This window comes from Gambusia affinis, linkage group LG24 (assembly GCF_019740435.1).
Source record: "Gambusia affinis linkage group LG24, SWU_Gaff_1.0, whole genome shotgun sequence".
Lineage (NCBI taxonomy): Eukaryota > Metazoa > Chordata > Actinopteri > Cyprinodontiformes > Poeciliidae > Gambusia > Gambusia affinis.
In genome coordinates, this window is record NC_057891.1 from 2,264,033 (window position 1) to 2,276,988 (window position 12,956).

Below are 12,956 nucleotides of genomic sequence, written 5' to 3' on the forward strand. Positions count from 1 at the left end.
TATTTCATCTGTTTTTGTTTGAGATTGAAACAATGGTTGATTTTATTACAGCAGCTCTCTCTCTCATCATCTCTTCTCTTCATATGAATATTTAATGTCAGAAAGCTTCATTCAGTTACAGCGTCTCACAAAACACAGTTTACTGTCAAAAGTAAAAAATTTGAAGTAAATAAAAGATATTTTTTTATTTATTTTCAGGTTCAGGTTTAGCATAGTGACAATTACTACTCTGAAATTACTTGAATATTTCTGGTATTTTTTTCCTAAATTTTTAAGATTTACATTTTTTAATGTATGTTTATTTCTGTCTTAACTTATTTAGCTTTTCTCTTCTTTTTGAGGAGTTTTGTGTTTTTTTTTGTCAACTAAAAAAGTTGAATCTGTTTTGGCATAACAGCTAACGGGTTCATGGATTTTGAGTTCCTCCCACTAACATCTTGCTGAACTTGTTGCTCTGCTGCAGCCTCAGTTGACCTCTGACCCCTTCAGAGCGTTCTCCTCTGAAGCTGATTTACCTCTGTGTGAGCCCCACCTGTAGCTGTGAGGTCAAGGGTCACATACAACCCAGCCAAAGCTTGAGAGAAATCTGTTTTATATATTTTCTTGTCTTTAAAGGAAGGCGTGCGTGTTGTGGTTGCCATGGAGATTTAAAGAGCCAGTTCATAATGAGCAGATAATGCTCAGCTTCTGGATCTGCTCTCTGTCAGGAGGCGGTAAACAAGTCCTGGAAAACAGCTGACCTCATTCCCGCTCACCTGGTTCCCATGGTAACCGGGCCTGAAGCAGCCTCCCTGCGGAGAGCTGAGGCGGTGTGTGATTTTAAACTGATAAGGGCAGCAAGAGGGCCAAAGCCTGTTATTACTTATTGATGCTTTATTGAATGAAATCGGAGAAAATAGTAAAACTAATAAATCTGACATTAATTAATCATGAGACTGAATCAAAATTCTCACCATGTATTGAGATTTATCGCCATAAATGATGAACGATGCCCCCAGTTCTCGTCTGTATGGTTTTGCATGTTTTCCCTCCTGCAGCGAAGCGACGATTAGAAGCAGCTGTGGATCTCAGACGCAGGCAGACGTCCGCTTCAGTTGCACCTTCAGCGCTCATTCTGGTCTTTCTCAGTCAAAGCTGACCTCCGGCTCCCAGTGGAGAGTCGATCTGCTCTGATGTGGGAACCGAGCGGACTCTCACTGCTGCTCGTCTCTCTGTCCGCAGGCCCAAGCCACCTCCGCCCGACGGCGCCAAGTCCAACCCGTCCAAACGCCACCGGGACCGCCTCAACGGAGAGCTGGACAAGCTCACCAGCCTGCTGCCGTTCCCGGAGGAGGTGCGGGCGCGACTTGACAAGCTGTCGGTGCTGCGGCTCAGCGTCGGCTACCTCAAGGTCAAGAGCTTCTTTAATGGTGAGTGTTGGGTCAGCAGAACGCAGCCTGAGATGCAGTGGGTGGTCTAGTCAAAGCCCAGATCTAAATAAAACTGAGAATCCGTGTTATGACTTTCATGGTTATGTTGGTGTTCATTTTAAAAATGGTCTGCAGTGCACTGTAAAAACACAACATCTCACTAAATATTCCTGTCTGGTTTCTGCAAACATCTTGGTACACTTTAAAAAAGACAAAACTAACTTACAAGTAATTTTTCAGTTGCATAGGAGCTTGTTTTTAGTAAATCATTCCTTAATGTAGATGAAAAAGTACTTCCTATAAGTCAAAACACTTTCATCAACATTAAGGAATTATTGTCTTAAAACAAACTTCTATATCTTGCTAAAAAGTAGCTTTTAAGTTCAGTTGTACTAAAACATTTCCTCCAGAAACTAGACAGAAATACTTGGTTAGATTTTGTGTTTGTGGCGTGTAGAAGAAACTGAATCCAGATCTTTTCCAAGAAAGCTGGAGCTGCTTTCTTGGATAAGAGGTAAAGCAGAGGAAGTGTTTGTTTTGTTAGCGAAGCAGAGGAAGAACGATACTTTCTAACTCCTTCTGAAAAGACAAATGTGTCCTCCGGGGCTCAGCTGATTATTTATTTGAAAGTAAAACCTCCTCTATTTCTGTCATCATCGCGTGTCGTCCAAAGATCATGGAGGGTTTGGCTGCTGAGTTTCCAGGAAACTTCCTGACTTTGTTCTGCTGCTCATGTCACATACAGGCGAAGCCGGAGCAGAGCTAAATCTGACCCCTCTGGCTCGCCGTACATTTAAATCTGGCCTCCTCAGCGGCGGCAGGTGTGAGGTGGAGGCAGAGGAGGCGGCCTGCCGTCTGAAACATGATTAAAACCGTCCGGTTGCAGATATTTGTGCTGCAGAGAAGCAGATGGTGATTGGAGGAGGTGAAGCATGACCACATCACAGAAAAATGAAACCGCTGCTGCATCAACGGGAGTTTTTGTTCTTCACTCTGAAGACTAACGCCCCATCCTCTGCAAAACAGAACCTCTTGGGTCTTGGTTCTCTCCTCTCGCGACCCGTTGCCAAGGGAAACGCACAGCCAGCTCTGTTGCCTCGGGATCATCAATTATTGGCAGGGTTTCTGGTTACCGTCAGGGCGACGCCGCGGCTCATGCAGGCGCTGCAGCACTGTGGGCTGCTGCAGTCACGGCTCTCTGTCTGGATGTGTGGAGGTGAAATGACAATAATTTTCTGCCATAAGTTATTATTCTGCAGGTACATTCCCTCCCCTGTACGTTTGATGCCACATGGGAGCTTTTAAGACCCTCAAAGAGTCAAATAAAAGCAGACATTAAAGGCAGGAAACAATTCAAGGTGGACCAGATGAAAGGACAAGGTCAGATTTAACAGAAAACAATAAAACATCAGACTTTAAACAGCTGAAAGTCACTTCAGAAAATTAAGTTTATGAAGCTCTGATGGAGTTCAGGATTTTTTTCGGATTATTTGACTGGATGTGACTCCTCCACAGATTTAACACTTTGTACGGTTTTATTATCCTTTAAGAGATGTTTGTCTAATCTTTTATCAGAAACAAACATCATAATCCAATAAAAAGGAACTAAATCTTCCAGGGTTATCAAGAACTTTGAGGTTAACTTTACCCACAGCTTACAGGTTATTTAGCAAAATATATGTTACGTTTAAAAAGTCTGACAAAAGTCTGGAGGTAGATTTCACTAAACTTACAGATTTGTCACATAAGATATATAAACTACTTTTTCTCAGTTACATTCAAGTTTTGGAAAGCAATAATTAAGTTTTGTCAAAGTTTTGGAAAATTACAGAAGTTTGAAAAGAAAAACTACAAGTTTCACACAGTTAAATAAAGTCAAAAACCAGATTCTGTAATATTTATTTTAAAAAATTGTTAAATTCTGTAAATGTGACCTGTAAGATCTAGAAAGTAACCTATAAGTTTTGGAAAGTAACTTGTAAGTTTAGGTAAATTCTGGAAAAAGATCAAAATATTTAAACCGTTTCAGAAAAAGTAATTTGCTAATTATTCAAAGTGACGTTTAACTTTTGGAAATGTCACCTGCAGGACTGTCAGGTCCAGAATGTAATCTGTAAATTCTGGGAAAGTTCCAGAAAGTATCATGAGTGTTGAAGACGTTCCCATGTCTTCCTGGCTTGTCCCCCTCCCCCTCCTGTTTCTTGATGCTTGTCAGGACCCCAGTTAGCGATGAGGGACCAGGACAGTAACGAGGCAGGAAGTGCTTTGGTCCTCCGGAGGGTAAACTCAGCCTTGGCATCAGGGGAACGCTGCATATTTTCCACACACTGTTTCAGCACTTAGAGCTGTAAACGGCCTCCATGTTTAACGCCACAGGTCGACAGCGTAGCCTTCACATGCGTCTCAATGGTGAGGCTGTCCGAAGGCGAAACCTTGGTTGTGTGAAGGCTCATGGGAAGGCGCCAGCGTTCGCTGCAGAAAGAGGAGCTCTCGGTCCATCCTTTGTGTCCTCCATGTCTCCGACTTGTCCCCGAGTGTGAGTCGGAGCTGCAGGTTGGGGACTGGGGGCTTCTGGGAAACACCCGAGGGTTTGATCTCACATCCAAAGCTCACAACGCAGCCATTGTTCCAGTTTCTGAGGCAGACCTCCTTCATGTTCAGACAGAGCTCTGTTCTATCCTCACTGTCTCCGTCTGTCTTCTTTCTGGTGACCGGAAAGACTCACTTGAACGACTTCACTACTAGAAACAGCCTGGTAGATGACCTACACACCATGAGACCTGCTGCAGGACACACTGTTCATGTGTTATCTAAACACACGCACCACGCCCTAGGATGGATTACTAAACAAGGACAACAACAGGGGCCCCAGAGGGTCCAACTGTAACTGACCCTTGTACTCAAAGAGGACACAAAGAGTCACAACACAGCAGCAAATACAGAGAAAACATCGAGAAACTCTAAAGGATGTTCCTCATCAGATGAACAATCAGAAATGAATCAAAAATGTTTCAAAAGTTTGCAGAAAAGAGCAAAAAACAGATTGAAACTTGCCAGAAAGACATAAAATATCTTCAAAAACAAGGAGGCAAACAACCAGTAAGAGACAAAAATATTCCAACACACTCACCAAACCTGTTCCAGAAATGTGCATCAGCTGCTAAAGGATGGAAACATTTCACACCTACAGCACAACCAGAGAAAAGTCAGATGCGACCCACATACCGACAGGACAAAGGAGAAAGAAGAAACGGAAAGAGATGAAGTTAGAAAGACATCGATGACAAATGATCCCAAACAAACCAGAAAGAATAGCAATAATGTAAAATATGGTTAATTAAAACCGGAAACAACTAAAAAATACAAAAATCGAACAAAGCGACAAAAAGAAAATTTAACTCATGACTAATCAAAGAAACTTATAGAAATCTTCAGGAAGAACATAAAATGACCAGGAACGGAAAAAGATGCCTAAACGTCTCAGATGATGCATAAAGCAAACAAAAAGAGACAAACATGTTCCACACAAACAAATGAATGTGAAATATTTTAAAAATATGCAAAGAAGCTAAAAGACAAAGAAGTCAACAAAAATGTTCTTCTATTAACACCGTTTCTGTTGTCATTAATTGCACTTTGTTAAATCCAGCAAGTGATGGCAAACCTTTGTGGAAAGTAAAGAAAAGAAAAAGAAATAAATCCTGGTCACTTAATACAGCAACGATGGAAAACTGCTTTGCTTTTTTCAAAATATAGTCTGTTTATAATGTTATTACAGAGATAAAAACAATTGATGTCTTCAGACGTAAATCTTTTCAGACAAAACCTGGTCATTGGATTCTCCAAATGTTTTTGGCCTTGATGAAAAAAACTTTGGACTTCACTGAGTGACTGAGAGAGCAGGATGTGGGATGGCAAAAAACAAACAAAAAACAAAACCCAGAGTGGAAATCTGACCACGGAGCGACCAGAATACCGGAAATATGGATAATATAAAAGATGTAAAAACACATCTTCAGCAGGCCGGTCATTAAACTGATCAGATGGCTGAAGCAGGACAACACGGATCGACAGATTCTGGATTTAGCAAACACCTCCACCATGAGCAGGATAACAGCAGTGTGTGGAGACGAGCGGATCGGATCGGGTCGGATCGGGTCGCCTCTGAAGTGCTGGTTGCGGCGCTGAGGATGTTTCTAGCTGCCTTGAGTTGTAATTTGTGGTCTTTTAATAGCTCAGCTGAACTTCCCTCCTTCCCTGCGCATTAGGAAACCCACACTCTCAGTTCTGTGTACACACATTTTTTTCTCTTTGTTGAGCGTTGATTTTCTCCACACACCCTTCCTCGTTCTCGCTCACGAGGTTTCCAGATGGAGGTCGGCTCTTTGTTGTCATGATTTCCTTCTCACTGATAAAAACATTCAACTTTTTCAAACTGATTTTAGAAAACTGCTCACTTGTGTTGCTCATTTAAAGACAAACACAAAGGAGTGGTGTGTATGGGTGTGTGTGTGTGAACACAGTGTCCCCACTGTGCTTCCACTTCTGCTTTTCCCTGCTCTTTGACTGACAGGCTGTCATGAGGTGTCAACAGATGCAAACAGCCCGGTTTGGAGCAGGCGTTACATAAACACCAACCATTTTCAGCGCAGCAGTTGCTTGAGCCACACTGAAGTGATTCTGGTCTCAGGATTCATGCCGGTTATAGAAGCCCAGGAATATTAGGGACTTTTTCCAGATCAGAGGTCAGCTGAGTGGCTTCCCTGCTGGTAAACTGCTGAGTTGCTGGACGGCTGCCACGGCCGTCACATGTCGGCTTCTTTCTCACACAGAAATTAAAGCAGATGCATGCTGTGAGGGGGATACTGTCTGCACTCTGGTAGATTTTTACAGCTCACAAGGGTTGGGAGGAAGAATCAAGGCGGGTTTGTTCACGATTAAAACAGGAAGTAGGACGGGGGCGTAAGTGGCAACGCACTTTACTAGCCAGAAAACAAATTAACTCATCTCCAACAAACTGAAATGCAAATACGTGAAATAGCTGTCAGTGAACATGTCTGAGTTGATTCAGGAATCGTTCAGAGGTTTGTTTCTTCATGTTTGATCTTCTCCATTGTGATCTGCGTTTCTACAGCAAACCAAACATCCTTCCTTCCAGGTTCCTGAACACTCTTTGAGACCCAAACACATTTCCAATTGCTGCCAGCAGGTGTTAAGTTGGTGATACTGTCCAACCGGACAGCGTTTATAAACTGAGCAGCATCTTTGGGCCAAAATATCAAACGCTAGATAAACTTCTCTCTGGATCTGATTTTCATTAAAAACAGCCAATAGTCCAACTTTTTACTCATTTCTGCATTGGTTATTGAGTATGAGACCAGTTGCTGTTGACGTATTACTGACTTTTCAAACCCCAGCCTTCCTTTTCCGTAATATATATATATTTTATTTTCCAGTATGTTAGATGGATCGTTTAGCTTTTCTCCAGATCACAACTTTCAGATTTGAGGTCTGATTTGATCTGCTTCCTTGTTTTAAAGTTGACCCTTTAAAAAAATGCTCTCATACTGTTAAAAAATCAAATTGAAATAAATGAGGAATGACTCCAGACTTTTACAGACTCTCACCAAAATATCAACAAAAGCTGTTCTTAGAAATTTCTATTCTCCCTATCAATTTGTTTTCTCGGTTTATTGTTCGTTCATTTGTTGGTTGCTGAAGGAACTTCATCCAGTGTGGCCTATTGTTCAGGGCAGAGGAAGAGGAAGAGGATTAAGAAAAGAAAAAGGCAGAACTGGTTTTTGCTGGAGTCTGTACATCAATATTTGTATTGGCAGAGGAGACAAAGTCCAATAAGAAGACCTTTAAACGACTGCGGCAAACCGGTTCTGTCAACAGAATAAAACAGGGGAAGGGAGGAGAGGTGGAGGCGCTTTATTCCTGTGGTAATGTGAGTGATGGAGGTGTGTGTGCGGAGAAGTGGGTGATAGCATCGGACCTGCAGACCCTCGGCTCAGAGGAGCCAAACACGGCAGCCGGGCGTCGTGCAGAAACCTGCAGAGGCATGTGAGGAAGAGCAGCAGAAACACGCAGGCCTGCAGCCGCAGCCAGCACTGATTTAAAAGGTGCTTATTGGCTCTTAAATCTCCAGATCATTTTATACGACAGTTTTTTTATTATCCATTGAGAATCAACCGGAGGAGCTCATTGTATGAATCAGTCGAAACCTTTAGTTAGAAGTGAGATAAGGGTTTGTTTTTAGCTCCAGATCTACAGCCTGTTAAAGAAAGCAGCTCATGGTGTCAGAAAACACAACTGTTCTTGTTTATAAAGGGATCGTCTGACTCACAGGAAGTTGACTGTTGAGATAAGCGTCCTCCTGATTAACCTTTACACCAGTAAAACTGGTGCAAACAACTTTTACGCTGAGAGTTCGTTAGAAAAAAGGAAAATGTTTTATTCAACTTCTGGTTTTAGTCGTCTCTTTTAAAGGCCCGATCAACTTTCTTTCACAAGCAACACCTTGAAGTCATCTTCCTGAGAAATGTGGTTATTTGACTCCAATCAACATCTAGCAGCAGGCGGTCACTGTCGGCCATGTTGGTTTGATCTCATTTATCAGAATCTAATTGACCTCAATCAGATGGATTGTAGTTGTCACATCCAGTTAACAAATGATTTCCTAAATAAGCCCTTGAGATTGCATCAAAACGTTTGCAGCAATCCCTGTGATCAACACATGTTGATTCCATCGACCCGTTCACTTCACAGCAATCTCTCCTGAGCGACCATGATGCAACAGTGCATGAAGCTGCAGCAATCCCTCCATCTGACTGAGCCTGTGGTGAAACTGGACAGTTGATTCCATTGATTTGTTGCAGCAATCTCTCCTCCTGAGCACTGCATGTTGCAGCAGTGGATGGTTGATTGCATGGAGTCGTGATCTTTGCAGCAATCTCTACACTGCACTGATGCACAACATGGAAAAAAATTGCTTTGTTTCCAGAGTCAGACAGACATTAAAAACATGTCACATATTGCAGGAATTGCTGAAAAAGCAGAATAGATCTGGAGGTTTCTAAGACTGTCAACACAGATGATAAAAACCCTGTTCTGATTTAAGGGCATTGCTCCTTAATTTATCAGATGCCTTTATTATTTGCTACTTTCTCTTAAAAAACAAAAAATCTAAAGTGTCCTTTGTTTGAGTCGAAGTAGAATTGGGTTTTTCTCTGACTATATTTGAAAGTAATCCACTGACTTCACGGTAAAAGCCCACATGTCTGTCTCATTCTGACTGGAATGAGCGCAGTGATACTCTCTGCTTCCTCAGAAATTTCACTACCAGCTCATCACGTCGTCGCTCCAGCAGTTCCTGGAGCTGCGCAGAAAGTGACACAACTGGACAAAAAGCTGAACATTCAGCTCCCAACGCCTCACACATTTTTACTTCTGTTCAGGTGAAAGTTTCCCTGAACAAACGGTTTAATTCAGAGCAAACACAGATTGATAGTCACTCTGACTCCACCTCTTGTTTTACGAGCTTCCTTCGTGTCTCGCTGCCAGACAACCAACAGCTCTGTCTCCATTCTGTCTCTGCGTCCAACAACTGACAGCTCAGCTTTAAGTAGCTAATTACCATGAGACACAGAGGCGAGGCTGCGGCCGGCCTTATCTGCCTTTTGATCTCCACAGATGCAAATAAATGATTTGCATTCTCATTTTGCTGCACTGTTCTCACCAACTTCATGGAGAAACGTTCTGAATCCCCTGGACGCTCCAAGCTGACGCTCAGGATCAGATTTGTTGTTAGATTCAGTTTGGAGGTGTCTGTTTGAAACCGACAGTTTTTCAGTTGTCACTGAAAGTCAAAACCACAGAGCAACTTTCACCCAGAGCTTGGTTAAGTAGAAGACCTGCGCTTGTGGAGAGCGGCTGCAGACACAGATATCTCTGCAGTGTGGTGCGTGTGGACCGGGACGGATCCGGAGCGGCGGCACCGGCGGCTCACCTAATCACAGGGAAACCTGTAAAACATGTCGACTCATCTCAGGAAGTCGTGTTTGCCAGAGGAAGTGAGGGTGGGAGGAAGCGCCTGGGGCGAGGTTGATGGTGTCAGCTGGAGCCAAACCCGGGTTTGGACTGAACCAGAACCGAACCGAAGCCTTTATCAGCAGCTGATTGTCCTTCTTCCTCTCTTTGGTGTTTTTCTCCTTATCAGCTGCCACCAAGTTAACCCTCAACAAGAACTGGTGCTAAGTTCAGAGCCGCAGATTAAAACCTGATCTTTCATCGCTGCAGTTCTCTGCAGCGATGATTAAACATGTTCTGACTGATTAAACATGTTCACTCTGTTGTGTTTAAAGACCTCCAATTCAATAAAATCCACATTTGATAAATTTTTATTAGAATCATAAACATCACACTCACTTCAAAGACGTCCCAGGACTTGACGTTCTTCCCTTCGACACATTTACACCTTCAGAAATGGTTTTATTTACATTCCAGCATAAACAGCAAAATAAGAAACAATTTAGTGTTTTTGGCAGAAAATGTGGATGCTCTCTGCTGCAGGGTGGCTCTGACCGAGCTGTTAGTCCACAGATTCTCTACTTTAACTAGGCCGTTCTAGAAGCTTTAGTCGTTTCAGATCCAGTCAGGATGTGTGTTGGGGATCTTTATCCTGAACGCTCCACAGTTTCCACGTTTCAACTGTCCAGCTGCTGATTTGAGGTGAATGTCCACAGCATGCTGCTGCCACTACCGTGCTTTATAGTGGTGACTCACTATCTGCGAAAAGCTTTTGAGATGAAAAGTTGTTGCTCAGAAATGTCCAACCAGGATGCAGAAGACCAAGCTGCTTCCTGACTCCACTTCCCCTTCTGTCCACCCAGATGTGTCAAACAGAGTGTTTCCTTTCATTAGATAATCCGAAGACCGATGTGTTTTATATAACCGGGTCCAGCCAGAGGTAACTCTGAGACATTTTCTTGTAATGGACGGCAGATTAGATTTGGTCTTTTTCTCAGCCAAACTGGCTGATATGAGGAAACCTGAGGGAAGAACTTCAGTCACAGTTTTCATGTTTATGAAAAATAGAAGTGCAGACTGAAAATGTAAGCTGCTGTGTTTCAGTGCATGTTTTCTCCTGTCGCCTGCGCAGGTCGACTATGCACCTGCTGCAAAGTCCCACTCCCAGCATGCACAGCGGCAAACAGGACAGATCCGACTGGGTTCTCCCAGCAGCCGCTGAGATTCTGAGAAAGCAGCGCTGCCGTTCTAATGACAGGGAATCCAGTTTGGTCGGATTTTATGGTGGAAAATTACTGGCAGCGCGACTGCCGCGCCTCTCTCCCCATGAATGAGAGTTTATATAGGCAGCCGGGCGAGTGTGTGTGGATTGTTAAAGACACGAGGAGCTGCCAGAAAACACACTCAGCTTATCTCCAGCTGCTGATTCACACCAGAGTCTTCAGGCTGATTAACAGCCTTGGAGCTTCCTGCTGAAGCATCGCTCAGTCTGAGGCTCTTCAGGCTGCTACGTTAGTATCAGGCTAACGCTGTGAGGCTGAGCAGGAGCTCATTCTGCCAGTTTGGACTCAGTTTTACTCAGGAGTGTGTTTGTTCAGGGAAAAACACCTAAACAGGAAAACCTCAGAGACACACGTTGAGTTTTATCTTCATTTGACCTCAGAGGTTTTCAACAGGATGTCAGTAAAATCTGCAGCTACCGATTGTTTAACGGTTATTCAGATTTTTCATTTAACCACATAAGCTTATTTTATTGTGTTATAAATACGTAAAAAATTTCAAATAAGCAAATAAATTCCTTGTATTCAATAGAAAAATTCACTTTTTTACATTCCGTTAGTGAACATTTGATCATCAGTAGCAAAGGATGCATAAAAAGTCTAAAATAAAAAAAATAGATCAGGCCTTTCTGAGGCCTGAGGTTTTGATATTTATTGGACTAAATATCAATACAGTGTAGAATTATAGAAATAATTCTCATTATTTGTAGGATTAATTTATTAATAAGGTGGAGCTAAAACCATATTTCTAGACACTTATTTAGTTTTTTGCATCTTAAATGCAAAATGTGAATAGTTTTGAATAGTTCCAGTTTTGTTTTAATTACTTCTCTGGGAGTTTTGTTCTTTTAAAAAAACACCTTTTTTGAGTCTTTATACGTTTCCGCCCCAGTGTGGTACAGGTTTTGTTTTGACGTGTGTGTGACGGTGAGTCTGTGGAGGAGCAGAAGTTTTGACCGACTGATCCAGAAAACTGCGTCTCTGCGCTCTGCGGCCCCAGAGCCTCCTTGTTTACATACCGCGCTCCTGCAGATGAAAGAGGAGCCGGCGCCTCCTTCCATCTGGTTCAGACATGTCGGCAAACCGGCCGTCCTCGCCGCCGGCTCCAAACACTAAAACAAAGCCTGCGCTTGGGTAACCGCTGCGTTTTAACCCTTTAATGTCCGCCTTCCGCCATGCAGGCTCCTGAGCTGAGGATGTAAACGTAGCTGCAGCGGTCCCCCGTCCCCCTGCGGCTGCTAACACACTCATGTGTTTCCTATTGAGGCTGCATGGAGCAGCAGCTGCAGCAATCCGCAGCCATGTGTCCCGCAGTCCTCCAGAATATTTTTAGTCTCAGCGTTTATTTTTAGGGCCAACAAATTGGGATCTGCAAATAACAGTTGTTGGAGCGGAAGGTGGGACATTCCTGATCAGGAATCCCATTTAGATGGATGGAATAAAGCGGAATCCTTTAAACCTCGTTTTGGTTTTAAAGCTCTAATTTAATCACGTCTGTTAATCCAAACACAGGAATGATGCTTTTAAACTAACAACCATATAAAGTGTCAAAATGCTATTTTTTTTCATGCAACATCCTGACTTTGCTTCTGGGAAATGTTTGTTCTTTAATATTTTAAATCATATTCTGTTCTGTGGTCCTTAAATCTGATACAAACTTTCTTTCCACTGCGGCCGTCTGCTGTCACCGCTCCGACCTGATGATGGAAAACCAGCGTTCCCAGGCCCAGTCTGAAAGGCCAGTGGTCACGCTCGCTACCATGGCAACATCCCGGCGCTCCGGTTGCTCTTTTAGACTAGTTTATGCTGACTAAACAAGTTGGCTTCCTGCTGTGCTGATCACATTAATATGCAAAAATTAGACACAAGGAAATAAATGTGATTGTTTTGGGTCCGGTTGTGTCTATCGTTAGCTAAGAAGTTGAAAGGTTTTTATGAGGAAATCCATCACATTTCTGTAAAGAGGGAATATAGTAAAGACTCTGCCTGCCCACCATCTGTGTTTCAGTGGCTTTTGTGTGTAAATGCTTGTGCAAGTCTGCTTGTGTTTCATTTACCCTCGCTGGTTAGGAGGTTTGCAGTCCTCCTACCCAGCCAGGAGAAAGCAGAAATGAGGCCAGGACGGCGTTGAGGCAGAACGCAGCTTCCTGACTCCAGCAGGTTACTGGAGTTCATGTAAACTCGCTCTCTGACGACCTGAACAACCTGATTTCTGTTGTGTGAAATGTGAGCCGCT

General features: G+C 43.1%; 1 protein-coding gene across 3 annotated transcripts in view; it reads left to right on the top strand.

Moving 5' to 3' along the window:
• LOC122827162 (aryl hydrocarbon receptor-like) overlaps positions 1 to 12,956 on the top strand; it is a 39,301-nt gene that overhangs the window by 5,922 nt on the left and 20,423 nt on the right. For all 3 annotated transcript variants that reach the window (XM_044109776.1, XM_044109777.1, XM_044109778.1), the window contains exon 2: positions 1,222 to 1,409. In XM_044109776.1, the coding sequence (XP_043965711.1) occupies positions 1,222 to 1,409 (188 nt within the window). The remainder of the gene's footprint in view (positions 1 to 1,221; positions 1,410 to 12,956) is intronic.